Source organism: Nelumbo nucifera, chromosome 4, assembly GCF_055504915.1.
Source record: "Nelumbo nucifera cultivar China Antique chromosome 4, China Antique-T2T, whole genome shotgun sequence".
Classification (NCBI taxonomy): domain Eukaryota; kingdom Viridiplantae; phylum Streptophyta; class Magnoliopsida; order Proteales; family Nelumbonaceae; genus Nelumbo; species Nelumbo nucifera.
In genome coordinates, this window is record NC_142652.1 from 23,436,554 (window position 1) to 23,453,245 (window position 16,692).

Sequence of the window (16,692 nt, forward strand, 5' to 3'; positions counted from 1 at the left end):
AAATAGCTCCATTTTGAATTTTGAATTTTTAAAAATTAAAAAAACATACACACAAAATTCCAAAAAGAATTCGGAAGTTATATGAATCTGACGTGAACAACTGCATTTTAGAATATAGCATAGATTCCACCAAACCAAACTACATTAAATTGTGCACTTCTGTGAGATTGAAGTCTTTCAATAAGCTAGCAGCGATTCACATCTTTTGGTGATTTTTTTTTTTTGAAGGGATCATATTTTGGTGAGATTAAAGTCTTTCAATTGTGCACTTCTGTATGTCATCCTTCCATACTTTAAACATGTAATAATCTACAAACATTAGGTTTCACATATAATTTCTGGCATTGTCATGTTGCAGATATAATGGAGGCCAATTCAATGGAGATGGGCCTAATGCCAATGAAAGATAAAGATGGTCGTTGCATTTTTTGGGCTTCCTCTTAACAGGGCATAAGAATGACTAGTGATGAAATAATTGGATAGCAGTGGCAGCCTCTTCATACTGCCTTCTCCAGCCATCTTGGCAGTTTCAACGAAGTTTTCATCCCAAGCCTAGTGAGGAAAACCGCATATAGAATGTGTAGCAAGAATATAAAGAATCCACAATTAAGCAAAAGCTGACAAAATAAACAGTTACTTTAGTCCCGTGCATGATGGAGAAGAAAACAAAAAACCAACTAATGAAATAACAAGGAAACAGGGTAAGTTAGGAAATCATACCAGGGTCCCAAATATAGCATAAATTGTATTCATTGATGGAATTGAGTTTATGCCTATAGCTGTGAGCATGTAGGTGAGAGAAGTATGAATATTTATGGTGATCTGCAAGGAAAAAGAAGAATTTAGGAAGCAAGTTACCTACACTCTCAAAAGCCAATATAGAGACTCATATGGTAATTACCAGAGCAAGTATGTTTTCTCTTATTAAGAATGAGGATATTAGAACATACCCCATTGCACCCATTGCTCGAACCTGCATGTTAAGAAAATGTTAACCTCATCAGAACAATTAAAGAACCAAAAGATATAACAGTGCAAAATGGGTGTAAAGAAATTGAGTAAGGCAACAGAGTACAAATGTGCAGAAGAAGATAGAAAGTCCCCAGTTTTTGCCCAACCTGACAAGATAAAAGAGCAACTGAGCAACTGAACCATTTTATATTGATGTTTAAAGCACAAGAATAAAATCACCATGATAAAAGTAAGAAAATATAATAGAACTATTAACTGCTACGACTAGGATAAGCCACAACATTTACAGATACCAAGAAAAAATAAAAAAAATCACATGTATAAAATGCTCATCTGCACAGATTATATCATGCCTAATTGCCTTTCCATACCTCCACAAAGTACCCATGGCCAGACCAACTAATCCATGCATAAGCTACAAATAAGAGTAATCCCAAAAGTAAAAGTCAGCAGTCAGTTTTTCTCTTGATAGAAGTCATATAAATTGAAAATCAGCCATGAAAATACAAGTAAAGAAACAAGCAAACATTCTGGTTTTGCAGGAATATGGAAGAAGAAGTTGGTTGGTCAAACAATCAGAAAACAATGATTAATATCCGATATCGTTTATCGAAAAAATGATTAATAAATATCCAATATTATGTTTCTTGTCATGATTTTTTGCTCTCTGTACTATTAAACAGCATATTCAAGCTCAAACGCCTAAACTAGTCTAAATAAATATTGTGCGTAAAAAATAAAGCCCAAATACATGCAGCTGGAATTCACTTGCCCAGTGAATTTCTTACTGGCATATGATAGAAACAAACTTATAGTCAATAAAAACTCTACTTCAGACTTAGAATTTCACATGACAAGAAAGTCTTTCTAAGAAAGCCAAGTGCTAGGAGCAGCTTGATGCCTAGAATCTATTACAGTTGATAAACCCAAGATATCTCTAAGAAAGAGTGGCATTCAAAATGTTTAATTGTTGCAGTATTCTGTAATTTGACATCTTTATATCCTAGATTAGTTAAGTAACAGCAACCACATCATTTGTTACACCTCAACCATAGACAGCTTAAGGTTCACGAAAATGCTTCAATCTTAATATAAGAATCAAATATTCCTTGTTATTCTTTCCCTTTTTTTGACAAAAAAAAAGTTGATCTGAAAAAGAAGGTCCTTTAGGTTAATGCCTTTACTGGACCAGACAGGTTACATGAAAGAAGGGTTTTATTAGAAAGACTGAAGAAGCTCCAAGCATACTCACCAGATAGGTTAATGCCTTTACTGGACCAGACAATGTAAGTAATAGCATGGCAGTTGCTACCTGCAAGGAAAGAAATATGATAATCAAAATTCATGTTTTAGGGGGCAAAAGGATTTGAATAGAAGTTTTAAAATTTGTAGGACAAAGCCAAAAAACAAACCATTGTCTTTCTACCAGCTGCAACGCCCCATCTCATGGAGGTTATAACTATTGGCAATGAAAAGAAGCATGCAACATAGTTCTGCAAAGAATTGGAACCCATGTTAAACATGTTCCATTAAAGTGATAGAAGACTATCTTAAAAACTACAAATGCTACATACACGCACAGCTCCGTGCTATATATCACTTCTACAACTCTAATCTCTAATCTCCAGGAGTGGAAGTATATTTTTGGGTAAACGAGAAGTGTGAACACAAAGTCAACCATGTCATCTCACTAACAACTACAGAGGGTTGAAAGGATATAACAGAAACAAACATGAAATAATAGTGCCGAAAATGTGACAAAACTTGTATGCATAAAACAAAAAGCAAGGTAGGCAGGTTGGTAATGCGAATGTTGATACAAAAGACCGGGACTTCAAGCCCGTCTTCACCCATTAAACTGTTATCAACAACCAAATTTCCGACCAGAAAAGAAGGAAAAAATCATTTCTTTATAAAACAACAAGCACATACAAAATGGAGTTATGAATTAAAAACTACAACAGATTGCAAAAAGTAATGCAAGAATAACGTAGCTATGAATTAAAAACTAACCAGACAAAAAAAATCCTCAAATTCCTACTTTAAAGTCCTTAAGTGGCATCTAAGATATTAGAAGAAATCTCTAACAATCACATTGAGACTGAAAACATCTAAAGATGGTCGACAATCACATACAAAACGGAGACGGAACGAGAAATGTCATACCTCGATTGCAAGAGAATTGCTCAAGAAATAAGCTAGTCCAGCAACGGCAGCGAACATCGAGCACTCCACTAATCTCAGAGTGTTGTTGTAAACGTCCCCGTCGGCTGCTAAATCCTCGAATTCCCCGGCTGGAACCTCGTTATTCGAAACCCTAGGGCTTCGAAGTTCACGTTTATAGAGAACATTTGGGGTACGAGAAGAGAGAGTTGCAGAGATGACATGATGTCTTAGGAGAGATGTCGATTCGTTGGAGACTAAAGAGATGGAGAGAGTGTGTGTTTGAGGTGAAGAGAGAAAGGGATGAAGAAGGGCAATCTGTGAAATATGTGAATACGAGGGTTGGAGCTTCAGAAGATTCATAAAGAAGAGAATAGGGAGAGAGGGAGAACGGGAAGGAGTAAACAAATGGACGGATTATTCTCTCTGTTTTATCCTTTCTCTGTAACGACCAACAAGGGCGGGAGACAGAGCCACACAAAGGGAATTCTGGGTCTGGGCATAGTGATATTACCGAGTTTATCGTTCAGCCTTCTTTAAAATTACCAATATGTACTTAGACGGCTTGAGCCCTTGGGCCAAATCTGAATTCAATCCAAATTCGGGTTCGGTTGTAGCGTCCAACTGTGGGCCAATCTGAATTCATCTATCTCTCATTTATTTTTTGCATTATGATAACTCAAAGGCTGGTTTTGGTTAAGCAGATGTCATATCCCTCTTTGAAAAAGTCACGTGTCAAAAGGTGAATAATTGGAAGTATGAAGTCTTATTTAGTCAAAATTTACATCTCAAGTTTAAGAAAATGATATCAAATTGCTTGCATATTAAAAAAAAGTAGAAAATCCTCCATTTACTTAGGCTCCACACTCTCATTGGTACAAACAAATCCCAAATCTTTGAGTATCTACTATCTAGCAAAGCCAAAGGTTGGAGAGGTTCTTTACTTTCTCAAGCAGGTAGTAAGGAGGTGCTCATTAAATCTGTCCTCACGACCATGCCAGCTTATTGTATGTCATGTTTTTTTCTTACCAGAAAACATTATGAATTCCATTATTAACAGCCAAAAAGGTTTTTAATTGGGGATAGTGAGGAAAAGAATAATAAAATAAGATGGACAAGTTGGGACCAAGTTTATAAAAACAAATTAAATGATGGGTTGGGATTTAGGGATCCAATGGCTTTCAATCCTGCCCTCTTGCCAAAACTTACTTGAAAGTTGTGCTCTGCTGATAATTCAAGTTTGTGGGCTAGATTTTTAAAAGCAAAATACTTCCATGATTCCCATTTTTTACAAGTTTCTTTAATTTTTGTCCTTCATGGAGCTGGAGAAGTGTATTTTTGATGGAAAATTAGTAGTTTCTTGAAGGTGGGTGTTTGGGATGACCCCTGGATTCTAGGTTTGAAAGCAATTGGACCCAAACCCTTCAATTCTCAACAGGGTAGATGAGCCTATTGATCATGATAGAAGAAGTTGGAATGTAAATAAAATCAATGACCTCTTTACAATTACAACAACGCAAAAAATCTTGAACATAGATTTATTTGTAAATCCGTGGCCAGATGAGTTGTTGTTTGTAGGAAGTAAAAGTTAGTTGTTTTTATTTTTTTGCAAAGAAGCTCAAAGAGGAAGAGTCCTCTGCTTCTGTTGGTCCAAGGAAAACATTACTGGAAAGATATTGTTGATTCGAACACTTGTGAAAGGTGTAGAAAGGAGCCTGAATCCATTTTATATGCCCTTCTACTTTGTGATAAATCTAGGTGCATCTAACTGGGCCCTGGGGCCGGAATTAATCCAGAACATGGCAGATCTTTGCTCCTTTTTTGGAGAGTAGTATAACAATATTTTATCCTCTTTAGGATCTGATTCCTTGGGTTCAGTAGCAAATTTGGCTATTATTTTATGGGAAATTTGGAAAGATAGAAATCTGTTTTACTTTGAAAATGAAGATGTGATCTTTTATTGGGTTGGCTAATATTTATAGGTCAATAGTCAATAGTGGAGAGATCTCTTCTCTAACAGCTGAAATCAGAAAGCTCTTCTAATCCTAGTTGAAGAATGAAGCGGTATGTTGGTCAGCCACTGATCTAAGGAATGTTGAAAATGAACTGTCATGTTGGATTTTTGTCCTCTAATAAGGCTTCATTTTGCGAGATCATCAAGGTTTTTGCTAGGCAGTTGGTTTTTGGAGCTATGAGGACATCTTCACCTCTTATTGCCGAGGCAAAAGCACTGTGGGAAGCCGTAAAATTTGTAGATTAGTTGGGTATTTCTAATATGGTTTTTGAATCGAATTGTGAAAGTCTTGTGAAATCATGTGGTTTAGTCAATCACAACGAAAATCTTGATATTGTCTTTTGCTGTCGTGATATTGCTGAATTGGTTGGGAGAAGAAGATAAATTTCCAATTTTGCTCAAGATCTTTGAATGGGGCAGCTCACGTAGCTGCAAAGTATGGTTTGTCTTTTTATCCAGTTATAGACATGGCTTTTAAAACTGACCCAGAGACTGAATCGGTCAGGGGTCCGGTTACTGGGTCGAATGGTTCGATCATTCGAACCAAATGGTTGGCCCGTTCTAATAAAAAAAATTAAAAAAAGTCAAAACGGTTCAAACGATTAACCGTCCGAGTCAGCGGTTTGCTGACCAAAATCAATTGTTTTTGAAGAAAATTTAGTTTTGGAGAAAAAATCACCTGGTTCCCTATTTTTCCTGTCCGACCGTCCGGTCTAATCTGGTTTTGAAAACCATCGTTATTCCTTTTGTGCTCTCTGAGGTGTTATGCTATGAGTGTGCCAGATGTGTTTAATTTCCTTTTCTTTTTTCTTTGTAGTTCTGTTCTCTGGTTTTTTTCTACTTTAATGAATATCTTTTTACCAAAAAAAAAAAAAGACTTATGTATTGGGCACTTGGGCTATCTAACCCAACCTGAATCCCTTTGACTAGTTGTAGTTAGTAACAGTGTTTTCAAAATCGAACCAGATCGGGTGGTTGGATCATAAAAAACAGGAACCAGTTACCTGACCAATTCCATTTTACCCCAAAATCGTTTTTTGGCCAAAAATCATTGATTTGGTCAACGAATCACTGACCTGGGCGGTCGAACCGTCAACCTAGAGAATGTTTTTTGGCTGTTTTTTATTTTTAATTTTTTTTTATCAGAAAGGGCCACCTGTTTGACCCAGAAACCAATCTTCATAATGGTTCCTTGTCTGGTCCGGTTTTAAAAACCTTGATTGGTAAGGCCTTCTACTGGTAGACAAGGTGTCTATTGCGAGACTGGATTCAGTATTCACAAAATTTGTTCTGACACAGTTCTCACAATAACAACATTTGGAATATCTCTTTATTTATGGGGAGATGTTCCCACTGCACGTTTGCAAAAGATTGTGAGCATGATGTGATCACAGTTTTGTGAGTACTTAATTCAAATTCTTGCCTAATTTTTTACTAGAAAAAAGTTTGATTACTTATGAGGTTTGAGTAATCATATATATATATATATATATATTAAAAAGCTATTTTCACGTAGCTCATAAGATGGCCACAAAAAAAACGAATAGATCATCTCTTAAGAAAACGTTTAAGGACATTCTACATGCTCATTAAATTTTTGCATAATTCAATTTTTACCCTTCTTTTTTATCTCTTTTTTTTATATAAGAAACAGGAGGAACTACACCAAGCCGGGAATAGTTCGGCCTTAGGAACCACTAACACAAATAAACAATAAATCCTTAGGGAGGGAGGTAGTACAAAAGTTGAGGGGGTTGGGGAGAGACAAGAGAGCTTGATACCCCTCTTTTTTTATCTCTTTCATCTCATTCTCTTCCTCACCTTCAATCACCCGATTGAAGAACCCCGTCTCTCTTCTCCTCCTTCTGTCACCATATTAGAGTCAATGGCTTCTCTCTTGTCAAATTGAGAAATAATGGGGTTGAACAATTTATTTTTACAAGGGTACACCTAAGCCAGAGAGGAAATATTGTTTGTTCAACTATAGTTATTATATTATAAAAATGAAAGGGGGAAGGTCATTTTAGAAGTAGATTTTGTAAGTCAAAGGGTGAGTTCCCTTGGTCTGGTGACCTTAGCAATGACAAAGTAGGTGAGAATGGAGAGAGAGAGAGAGAGAGGAAAGAAGGTTGGCATTGCTGATTTTGATTGATGGTGTTTTAACAGAGAGAGAAAAAGAGAGTAGGGCATGTTTTTGAAAATTTAATGAATTTTACCTTGTATATGAAAGGTCAACAAGGTCTGTAACTTTTGAAACTATAGGTTATATATAAGTAGTTTCCTCAAACCTTACTTAGGGTATATATAAGTAATTACCCCCCCAATAAAAGAAATAAAAAGAAAAAAAAAAACTAGTTAATCTAAGTAACATCACAAGGTGCCAATTTGCCAACTGGCTAGTTGGTAAGGTCTCGGACTCGCTGTAGTAGTCTTGGGATTGAATTCTGCCTACGTTAGGGTTTGGGGGTTATGTATTTGAGGGATGGGCTATCCCATTCACACGTACAGTCTCAATTTGATTGTACCAAATACTTGGGATTGATTCCTGCCTAGGGGTGTAGCAAATCACCAACAGAAGTAGCAATCCAATGCATCTCCAACCACCAAAAACGGAGAGATAAAATGACAATAGAGGTTCCTAAAAGAAAATGCAAAGTGTTGGTGATAGCATGGGTTGAGTAAAGCCACAAAAATGTGGCAAAGCCTCAAAAACTGCAACCGCTACTAAAGACTATAACTGCCACCAATTACTACACCCGTCAGTGAACTGTAGGCAGAATCAACTGTGGACGACAGAGTCAAAGCAGCAACCATTCCCATCGATCGCCCAACACAGGATTAGAGAGAAGGCAACCCCCTTGCCAAAATCCTTACACAAAGGAAATAAAAAATGAAAAAAAAAGGAGAAAAACAAGGGAGAGGAAAGAGTGATTGGGTGACAAGAAAGGGACGAACAAAAGAATAGTGGGGGAAAGAAAGAAGTGGATTAGTCAGGAAGAAGAAAGAAGAGTGAAGAAAAGGGGAGGAGTATAGAATAAGGGAAAATTATGCCCGAAAGATATAATACGAGAAAGGTTGTGACCAACCCAAACCACCCCCTCACAAACCCCTCTCCTACGTAAATTTCGGTATCATGTCTTTCCAGCATTATATTCGAATCAATAAAGAAAACTTGAAAATTATTAGGTGAGTAAATTTGTTTTATGGTTTGGCGTGAAGGTTCAAGGTTGTGATGAATTTCTTCTAGCGAATTAGATTATTGACTTGATATGAAAGACAAAACTGTTTGGACACAGATCATATTGATTAACTTGGAGTTCCATTTTATCTTTAAAAAACTTTTGTTCAAATCACAACTTATTCTGACCATTACAAATGAGATTGGCAGTCATAGGCAGCTCTGCCACCCAATGTTTGTATTTTAAGACCATGATGCAAACTGGTTAAATCTGGATCAACTTACACGAGGAAAGGTTGTTTCACTGAAAAATACAAGCTAAATAACATGTATAGGAGGAAAACAGCTCAGCTTTTTTTTTTTAAACATGGTTTTTAAAACCAACCAGGAGACCGAATCGGTCAGAGGTCCGGTTATCGGATCAAATGGTTCGACTGTTCGAACCGAACAGTCAGTCCCTTCTAACAAAAAAAATTAAAAATTAAGAAAACGGTCAAAATCATTCAAATGGTTAACCGCCCGGTCAGCGGTTTGCTGACCAAAATCAACAGTTTTTGGAAAAACCGTAACCAGTCACCTGATCGGTTCCCATTTTTCCAGTCTGACCGAACGGTCCGGTTCAGTTTTGAAAGCCATGAAAAACCCAATAGAATGAGCTACCAACTGGGCTACCAAATGAAGGGCAAAGACCCCTATGGGGGTGTCAAGCAGTGATTAATATAAAAAACAAAAGAAACAAAAAATGGGTGCAAAGAACATTTACATTTTAGGCCTTGTTCGTTTTTCGGTAAGTTACTCGAATAAATGCAATTACCTGGGTAAGTGCCAGGAAATACTTACCCAGGTAAGTGCATTTACCCATGTTCTTTTATTTCTCAGGTAAATAAGACAATGACCATTTTATCCATAAAAATCCATTATTAAAAGGGGCATTTTTGTCTCATTCAAGTGTTGGCAACTTTCCTCCTATGTGAAAAAGTTATTTACCCACCTAGGAGATGGGTATCACTTTCCTAGGTAAGTGATACCCAGAAAAACAAACTTTCCATGGTCCCTACATTAATCTGAAAAATGAACATGGGATTCTTGGTCAGTGTGAACCAAAATCCCATTGACGAACTTTCCCCCTCTCCAAATCCAAAAAAAGAACGCCCCCTTAACGGTTCACTGGATTGACAAAGATAATTTCATTAAAAGCCAGACTTACAAGTAAAAACACAAAATTGGATTTGACTTATTCTAAACCCAATCACATTTGAAAAGAACAATAGCTTTGCATAATAGCATAATAAATTATTTCCATGGCAAAAAGTTACAAACAAAATTTCTATCTCCTCAAAAATCAACAGACACTCATTTTAAATTCCATCAAGGCAATTTGAATTCTTGCTGGACTTACTCTAGATCATAACTTATGGTCCTTCATTTCATGATAGGCATGGTTTTCTTTTCACACATGGGTGAATTTGATCGACTACTTATGTCATTTCCATAAGAATTTTGAGTTCAATCCATTATTTTCTATGGAGATCTAAAAGCCTCTCCAGCATAACGCACATTTCCAAGTTCCTCTTCGATCCGTAATAGCTGCATTAAAGTTGAGACCAAAAAAGGATTGTAAAAATTATGTCAGTGGATCAAGGAATATATATAAAAAGTGAACATATTCTGGTAACTTTTATTGACCAAGAACATTGATACTGTCAAAGATTAATTAGGAAATAACGACATTACAAAAAATACACTATTTTTTACATCATTATTTCCAATACCCAGTAAACATTCTTGAAGCAATAATGGTTCCCTCGATCACCTAAGCATGGCTACACAAGCTTCCAGCAATGTGTATCCACAGACAAAACTAAACTACAGATGAAATATATTACTAATCTTTTTAGATATAAGCTACACATTGCTTACCATTATATATATCCTTGAACATTTAGTCAGTAACTTGAGTCATGCAATAAGATGTATGCCTTTCATAGTTTCATAAATCGTTACCTCTCTTCTTGACTAACCAATAAAGCAAAACAAATTACAAATATAATAGATCAAAATGGCCCTTGGTTATATTAGATGCCATATTGCCATCTTGGCAGTTTTCCAACAAATGCATGATTTTTTGTTATCCAAAAGGTGAATTTCATTCTCCAGGTTAAAAAATGCCTCTAACATAGAAAACAAGGTTTTTTTTTTTTTTAATAACCAAAAAGCCATTAGAGCACCCAGAGAAAGAGATAAGAAACTATTACCTGATTGTATTTGGCCAATCGTTCACTTCGGCAAGGAGCTCCTGTTTTGATCTGCAAGACAGAGCATAGTAGCATATACACAAATTAACCCTATGACCTCTGAAAAAGTTAATATTAGCCAGAATTTTTTAAGGGCATTAACATGCCTGTCCACTTGCCAAACCAACAGAGAGATCTGCTATGAAATTATCCTCTGTCTCACCACTCCTGTGGCTGACCATCACACCCCAACCTGCAGCTTTTGAGTCAAGAGCTGCTTGAATGGATTCAGTGACTGTGCCTATTTGGTTAACCTGCAAAAGAAAATGGCCATTAATAAGTTCCTTAACATGGAGCATGCAAAAACGAAAATGGCAATTGATAATGCAGCTGGCATTTCATTGCTTGCATTATATGATCAAATCACCAAATCCAACTTCCACAAAATGGGAGATAGAAGTGGGTCCCATTATCAGTGAGAAAACCAATCTGACACAATGCAAATCATGTATATCCCCTGGCCATTTCGATTTCAAGATATAACCACAGTCAACTTTAATATACTATGACAATTTTCCCACCATTCACAGATTGCACAGAAAGGTTAGGAAGGCCCAAAGGGCATCATACCGGATTGGCCACAAGGTGTCATTGCTAGGTTGAGATGTGCAGGGAAACAGGGACTCCAACAGAGACCAGCCAAGGCCTTGCTTGATTCAGAAAGATGGAAGACCAACCACATGAAATGCAGCACATGGTTATTTCCACTATGTCCTCTTCCAGAAATTACCCCCCCCCCCCGAAGAAAAAAGGGGCAAAGCGCACCATATATTTGTATTGTCCACTATGTCCTCTTCCTGGGTTTTCCTTAAAAATAAAAAATAAAACATATTTAAGGGCTGTTCCCAATATTGGTCAGACAACCAAGGGTCTTGGGGAGTGAATTAGATATGGGACCTTAACCTTCGACATTTTTTTTTGAAATAAAGTGACCACTCTCAGACTTGAAATTGTGTTCATGCTTGTCAGCCAGAGATATTGCCATTGTAACAATGATCCCCAAAAAATGTCCTATTTTAAGTTTAAGATACTAAATTCCCGATGTCATATCACATCTTTTCAATTGAATCATCCTGGGCAAAACTTGTTTACTCTCCAGCCAAAATAATGTGACTTACTGATATTTAACCCCACAGTGGCTAATAAAAAAGGTAACTTGTGGAAAATGAATGGTAAATAGATGGAGAAAGAATTTGAACAAACATTTTGAAATATGGTTTCTTTTTTCATGATGTCTCATGCTGACATAGAATTCAGGATTTGCCTTGCATGGAACAATAGACTGTCCATGAAGCTGTAGGATGGAGTAAAAAATATCATTGCAAAAATAAAGTTGAAAATTAGAACATTCAAGTATGCAAAAAATAATACTTATAAATACTTACCTTTAATAGCAAAGCATTGCAAGCCTTCTTCTGAATAGCTTCAGAAATTCTCTTTGGATTAGTGACCAGCAAGTCATCACCTACAAGTTGGATATCAACTGAAGACCGTAATGAAGCCCATGAGCTCCAATCATCTTGATCAAAGGGGTCTTCAATTGACACAATAGGAAAGTCTCTGACAAACTCCTTGTACATTTCACAGAGGCTCTGAGCTGTGTAGACATGAGCACCATCATTTGGCTGCTTCTTAAAGTTTAGGTCATATTTCCCATCTTTTGTGAAGAACTCTGAAGCTGCAACGTCCATCCCTATTTTGATCTGCATCATTCATTTTTTATGTTATTTCTAAAATAGTAAACACTAAAAACTAGGAGGGTGTTTGGCAGAGATGCATCTCATTTATGATGAATCAGGAATGCAATGCACCTGATAATGCATTGTTTTTGTCAAATATGTGTTTGGCTGAGATATATGCTGATTATGCATTTAAAGTACTTTGTTTTTATTGTTGCAATAAAGATATGACAGATCAGAAAAGTTCTGTTTTTTTCACGTTTCAATATGACACATCAGAATGATGATTCAAGATCATCATCACAGTGATTTAAGAAACACAAAAAATGGCAATTCAAGAATCATCTTTCTGCATGGAATTCTAGGTGAATCGTTGGACCACAGTTTCTGCATGAATCAGTATTATTAAATATGATGCATTCCTGATTCTGCACGAACGCTAATGTGGCAAGCTGGTGCAACAAATTGATTATGAAAAACATCCTTCCCAAACACCCTCTAGATGTATCTATCAAAAAATAAATAAATAGAACACCCTCTAGATGTGGAATGAAAAAAATATTTAGCACTACTCATTCTACCTTGCTTGTGTAACCAGCCTTTTCAATTGCATCAATGAGTAAAACCAGTCCCTCCCTGTTATCCTGAACATTTGGAGCAAATCCTCCTTCATCTCCAACATTGCAAGCATCTTGTCCATATTTTGCCTTGATGATGCCCTTGAGAATATGATATACTGTTTCCAGAAACATAATTTAAAGTAGTCATTTTAGATTTTCTTGTTCATTTCTCAGTAGATCAATGCAGTAAAAAAGCCCCCAAGCTACAGTGACCTATTATATGGTATTAAAATGCCTTAGTTCTAGCCCTAAATTTGCATCCATCCAATGATCATAGCAACCCAATAAATTAGTTTGGATGAAAAACAGTAGTCAAGATCCTTTAAACCATTTGAAAAATCAAAAGAATACAACTTAATCAGGAGGCAACTTTCTGACCAGTAACTAAGAAACAACATAAAGTTGATGGCCAAAACCAATCGATAATTATCATTCTGTTGTGGTGGAAACACAGGAAATTCATTTATTCTCCATGGGAGATGTCAGGAAAAAGTGTACTAACCTTCACTGCCCATCTGCAGAGCCTCAGAAAATGAAGCAGCACCTACTGGTAGTATCATGAATTCTTGCATGGCAAGATTATTACCAGCATGGCTGCCCCCATTTATCACGTTGAAAGCTGGAACTGGCATAACAAGCTCCTTCGTTCCAGCTAATTCTTGAATGTGCTTGTAAAGAGGCACCCCCTTTACCCCAGCACCAGCCCTACAGACACTCAGGGATACTCCTAGAATGGCATTGGCCCCCAATTTTGATTTATTTGGTGTACCATCAAGTTCTAACATGATAGCATCGACATCAGCTTGATTTCTGATTGGAAAAACAAAAAGGGAGCAAGAAATGCATAAATATCACAACCCACATTGTAAATGAAAGAAATTTTGCACACAGACCAATTGAAGCTTCAACAATCATCAAGTTCTGGAAGCATAATAACAGCACAATATGGTTATAGAGTAACAAAGTAGAACATCGTAGTTAAATACAGATATCCAAAGATCAAGTAAACAAATGAATCTTGGATTAAGTAGCTTAAGTTGGATTCGGTCCATTCGGAAGGATCATATATACTTTCTGAGTTCCATTTTCTTCCAAAACAGCTCCATGCTCACAAGCAGGAAGCAGCATACTGTGTCAATCCCATCCAATATCATAGAGGTATGGACACACCGTCATCAACTTTCCTATCCATGATCTAGACTAGTTTTGATTATATAAAGCAATATCAAATAAATCTGGGGGAAAACAATTTATTCCGGACGGGTTAGGGACATTAAGCGATCCAGCATACAAAGAAGTTTTTCTAAAGACAAGGCCGTAATTAATGATTAATGTCTTAAATCAATCTGACGATTTACCATTTAGCCAACACTGAAGCTGATAAGGATTCAACGATGTCAAGTTTAAACATATAGTGGCTTGTAGTAGTCACTTATCAAGCAAAAGAAATTAAAAAAAAAAGGAAAAACTTTTATGTGACTATGAAAATCAGCACAGACAACTAAAAGTTTTGAATTCTGTAACTTCTGTTAATGATATGCAAGCTCCAATTAATATAATATGAAAGAAGCGACAACTAGATACCATATACAGTAGAAAGCCACATTTACAGTTAAATCCTAATAACTAAAAGCAAAAGGATCATAAATTATTCTAAGAAATCAACAAAATCCATGCTTTTTTATAAAAAAAAAAAGTTATTTCATGAGAAACTTCCAAAGAGATTTTAAACCCACCTAACGTCTACACCAATGAGCTTGGGAGCTAAAACCTCGTTAATGTTCTGAACCGCTTTGAGAACGCCTTTTCCACCATAAGCTCTCTTGTCGCCATCTCTGAGTTCCAATGCTTCATAGATCCCAGTCGACGCTCCGCTGGGGACGGCAGATCGATATAGATCATCAGTTACAAGATCAACCTCAACAGTGGGATTCCCTCGACTATCAATGATTTGCCTCGCCTTCACCGATTTCACGGCGAACTCCTTTGCGGCATTCACCGGCGAAGGAGCGACGGTAATGGAGCTGCGGACGGACAGAGGACGATACTTGTGAGAGGTGGAAGATGGGAAAGAAGTGGAAGGGGAGTAGAGAGAAGAAATTTTGGAAGAAATGAAGGGATTTTCGAGAAGAGTGCTGGGTTTGGATGAGGAGAGAGAGGTGATTAGGGCCATCTTTAGGCGGTAATAAAGCCGTTGAGGATGTAAGGGCTGCTCCTGCTTCTCAGTTTTCGGAGACAACAAGGGCTCTTGTCTATCTATATATATACAAGTGGAGTGGAGGGTGGGAGGAGGGGTTGGTTTGGTTGAGAAGTCTGTCAATGGGAGAAGGAAGCAAAGATGCCTCCGACTCCTGGTGTGGTGGTTGTTGGAGACTTGGAGTTGGGGGGCTCTGAAGACTGGAGAGACGTTCAAAGACGCGAGCACCCGCGCGCTAGAGAGAGAGAGGAGGTAGGTGTGGCCGTGTGGACAGTGGAGTGAGTGTGCATGGGTTTCAAAAGGTAGGTCCCATTAGTGATATAGTGCTGTGTGATCTACGATAGTTTCATGTGTCTCAAAAGATGTACGTGTCTCACTAGTCACAAGATGAAAGATTCACTGGTTGTGTCATTCCGACCGGCTGATTATTGAGGGGCTATAGGAAATCTACGTACTAATCGGATTCACTTGAGTAGGTGTGTGTCAATTGTGCTTGTGTCGGTTGCTGTTGATTAGCCGTCTTTTGACTTTGGATTGTATCTGTCTATATATCACGTGGCTGAAAGTTGGAACTTTACAAAAAAGAAAGGAACAGCTGAAACTTTACCCACCCATGTTTTATACGGATCAGCCAAGATGGTCGGACCGGGTTCAAATAATAAATAGCTAGTTCAAATAAAATGCATTGAGAATCAGATACACAAATACACTAGTATGTGTGTACGTGATTTGTACATCACAATTTTTTTTTATATTTCTATATCTATAAAAATTATTGTTATTTGTTATTTGTCACAATTCATTAATATATAGATATGACCAATATTTCTATATATTTTATATATCTTTTGTGTTTTAATCTTTTTAAAATTTTATTATATAATTATAATTTCATGGATTGATACATTTGATCTGAAATGTTGAATTGATCTACCACTAAACAAGAAAATAATTTCACTTTTGGGTTAGATTTGAATTTTGTATCTTATTTATATCATCAATAAAATGTTAAAACAATTTTTATTTATTGTGTCTAACTTTTGATATGATTAATATAAAATATTATAAATGTGTCCAATTGTTTTTTACAGAGTTTCTATCTTTTTCATATTTTTTATTTTTATTATTTAATCATGAAATCAATGGTTAGCACATATGATCCAAAATATTGAATTGTTGACCCCACCACTAGAAAAACATTTTCATTTTTGGGTTGGTTTTAAATTTTATATTTTATTTCCAACATCAATAAAGTAACTATTATTTATCACACTTGTTATTTTATATGATTAATATAAAATATTAGATGAGTGTCTAAATGTTATTACAAGTTTTTGTATTATTATATAAAATTTTTGTATTTTTATATTTTTTTCATTTTTTATTTAATTATGATATCAAGTGTTGACACATTTGACTTAAAAAGTTAGAATTGTTGACCCACCACCACAAACATAATTTTTATTTTTGGATTGGTTTTAAATTTATATTTCATTCCAACATCAATAAGAATAATTATTATTTATCACACTTATTTTTTATTTAATGTGATTAATATATATAAAACATTAGAGA

The 16,692-nt window shown here is 36.2% G+C and overlaps 2 protein-coding genes across 4 annotated transcripts; both read right to left on the reverse strand.

The window, feature by feature from the left end:
• Positions 1–278: 278 nt before the first annotated feature.
• LOC104597801 (uncharacterized) lies at positions 279–3,633 on the reverse strand. 3 transcript variants are annotated; one of them, XM_010259520.3, is made up of 8 exons: positions 3,139–3,633; positions 2,385–2,465; positions 2,225–2,284; positions 1,344–1,387; positions 1,076–1,118; positions 902–973; positions 721–822; positions 279–617 (listed from the first exon to the last, which is right to left on the reverse strand). In XM_010259520.3, exons 1-8 carry the CDS (start codon positions 3,496–3,498, stop codon positions 498–500), a joined length of 882 nt encoding a protein of 293 aa, XP_010257822.1. In that variant the 5' UTR covers positions 3,499–3,633; the 3' UTR covers positions 279–497. The 3 variants fall into 3 exon arrangements, 2 of the variants coding, with proteins under 2 accessions (XP_010257822.1, XP_010257823.1); XR_016085188.1 differs by having other exon boundaries at positions 571–617; positions 951–973; XM_010259521.2 differs by lacking the exon at positions 1,076–1,118 and having other exon boundaries at positions 951–973.
• A 5,948-nt stretch (positions 3,634–9,581) lies between these two features.
• On the reverse strand, positions 9,582–15,361 carry LOC104597800 (enolase 1, chloroplastic-like). Its single transcript, XM_010259518.3, has 7 exons — positions 14,657–15,361; positions 13,423–13,730; positions 12,882–13,036; positions 12,007–12,324; positions 10,729–10,875; positions 10,583–10,633; positions 9,582–9,914 (listed from the first exon to the last, which is right to left on the reverse strand). Exons 1-7 carry the CDS (start codon positions 15,091–15,093, stop codon positions 9,849–9,851), a joined length of 1,482 nt encoding a protein of 493 aa, XP_010257820.1. The 5' UTR covers positions 15,094–15,361; the 3' UTR covers positions 9,582–9,848.
• Between the last annotated feature and the right edge of the window lie 1,331 nt (positions 15,362–16,692).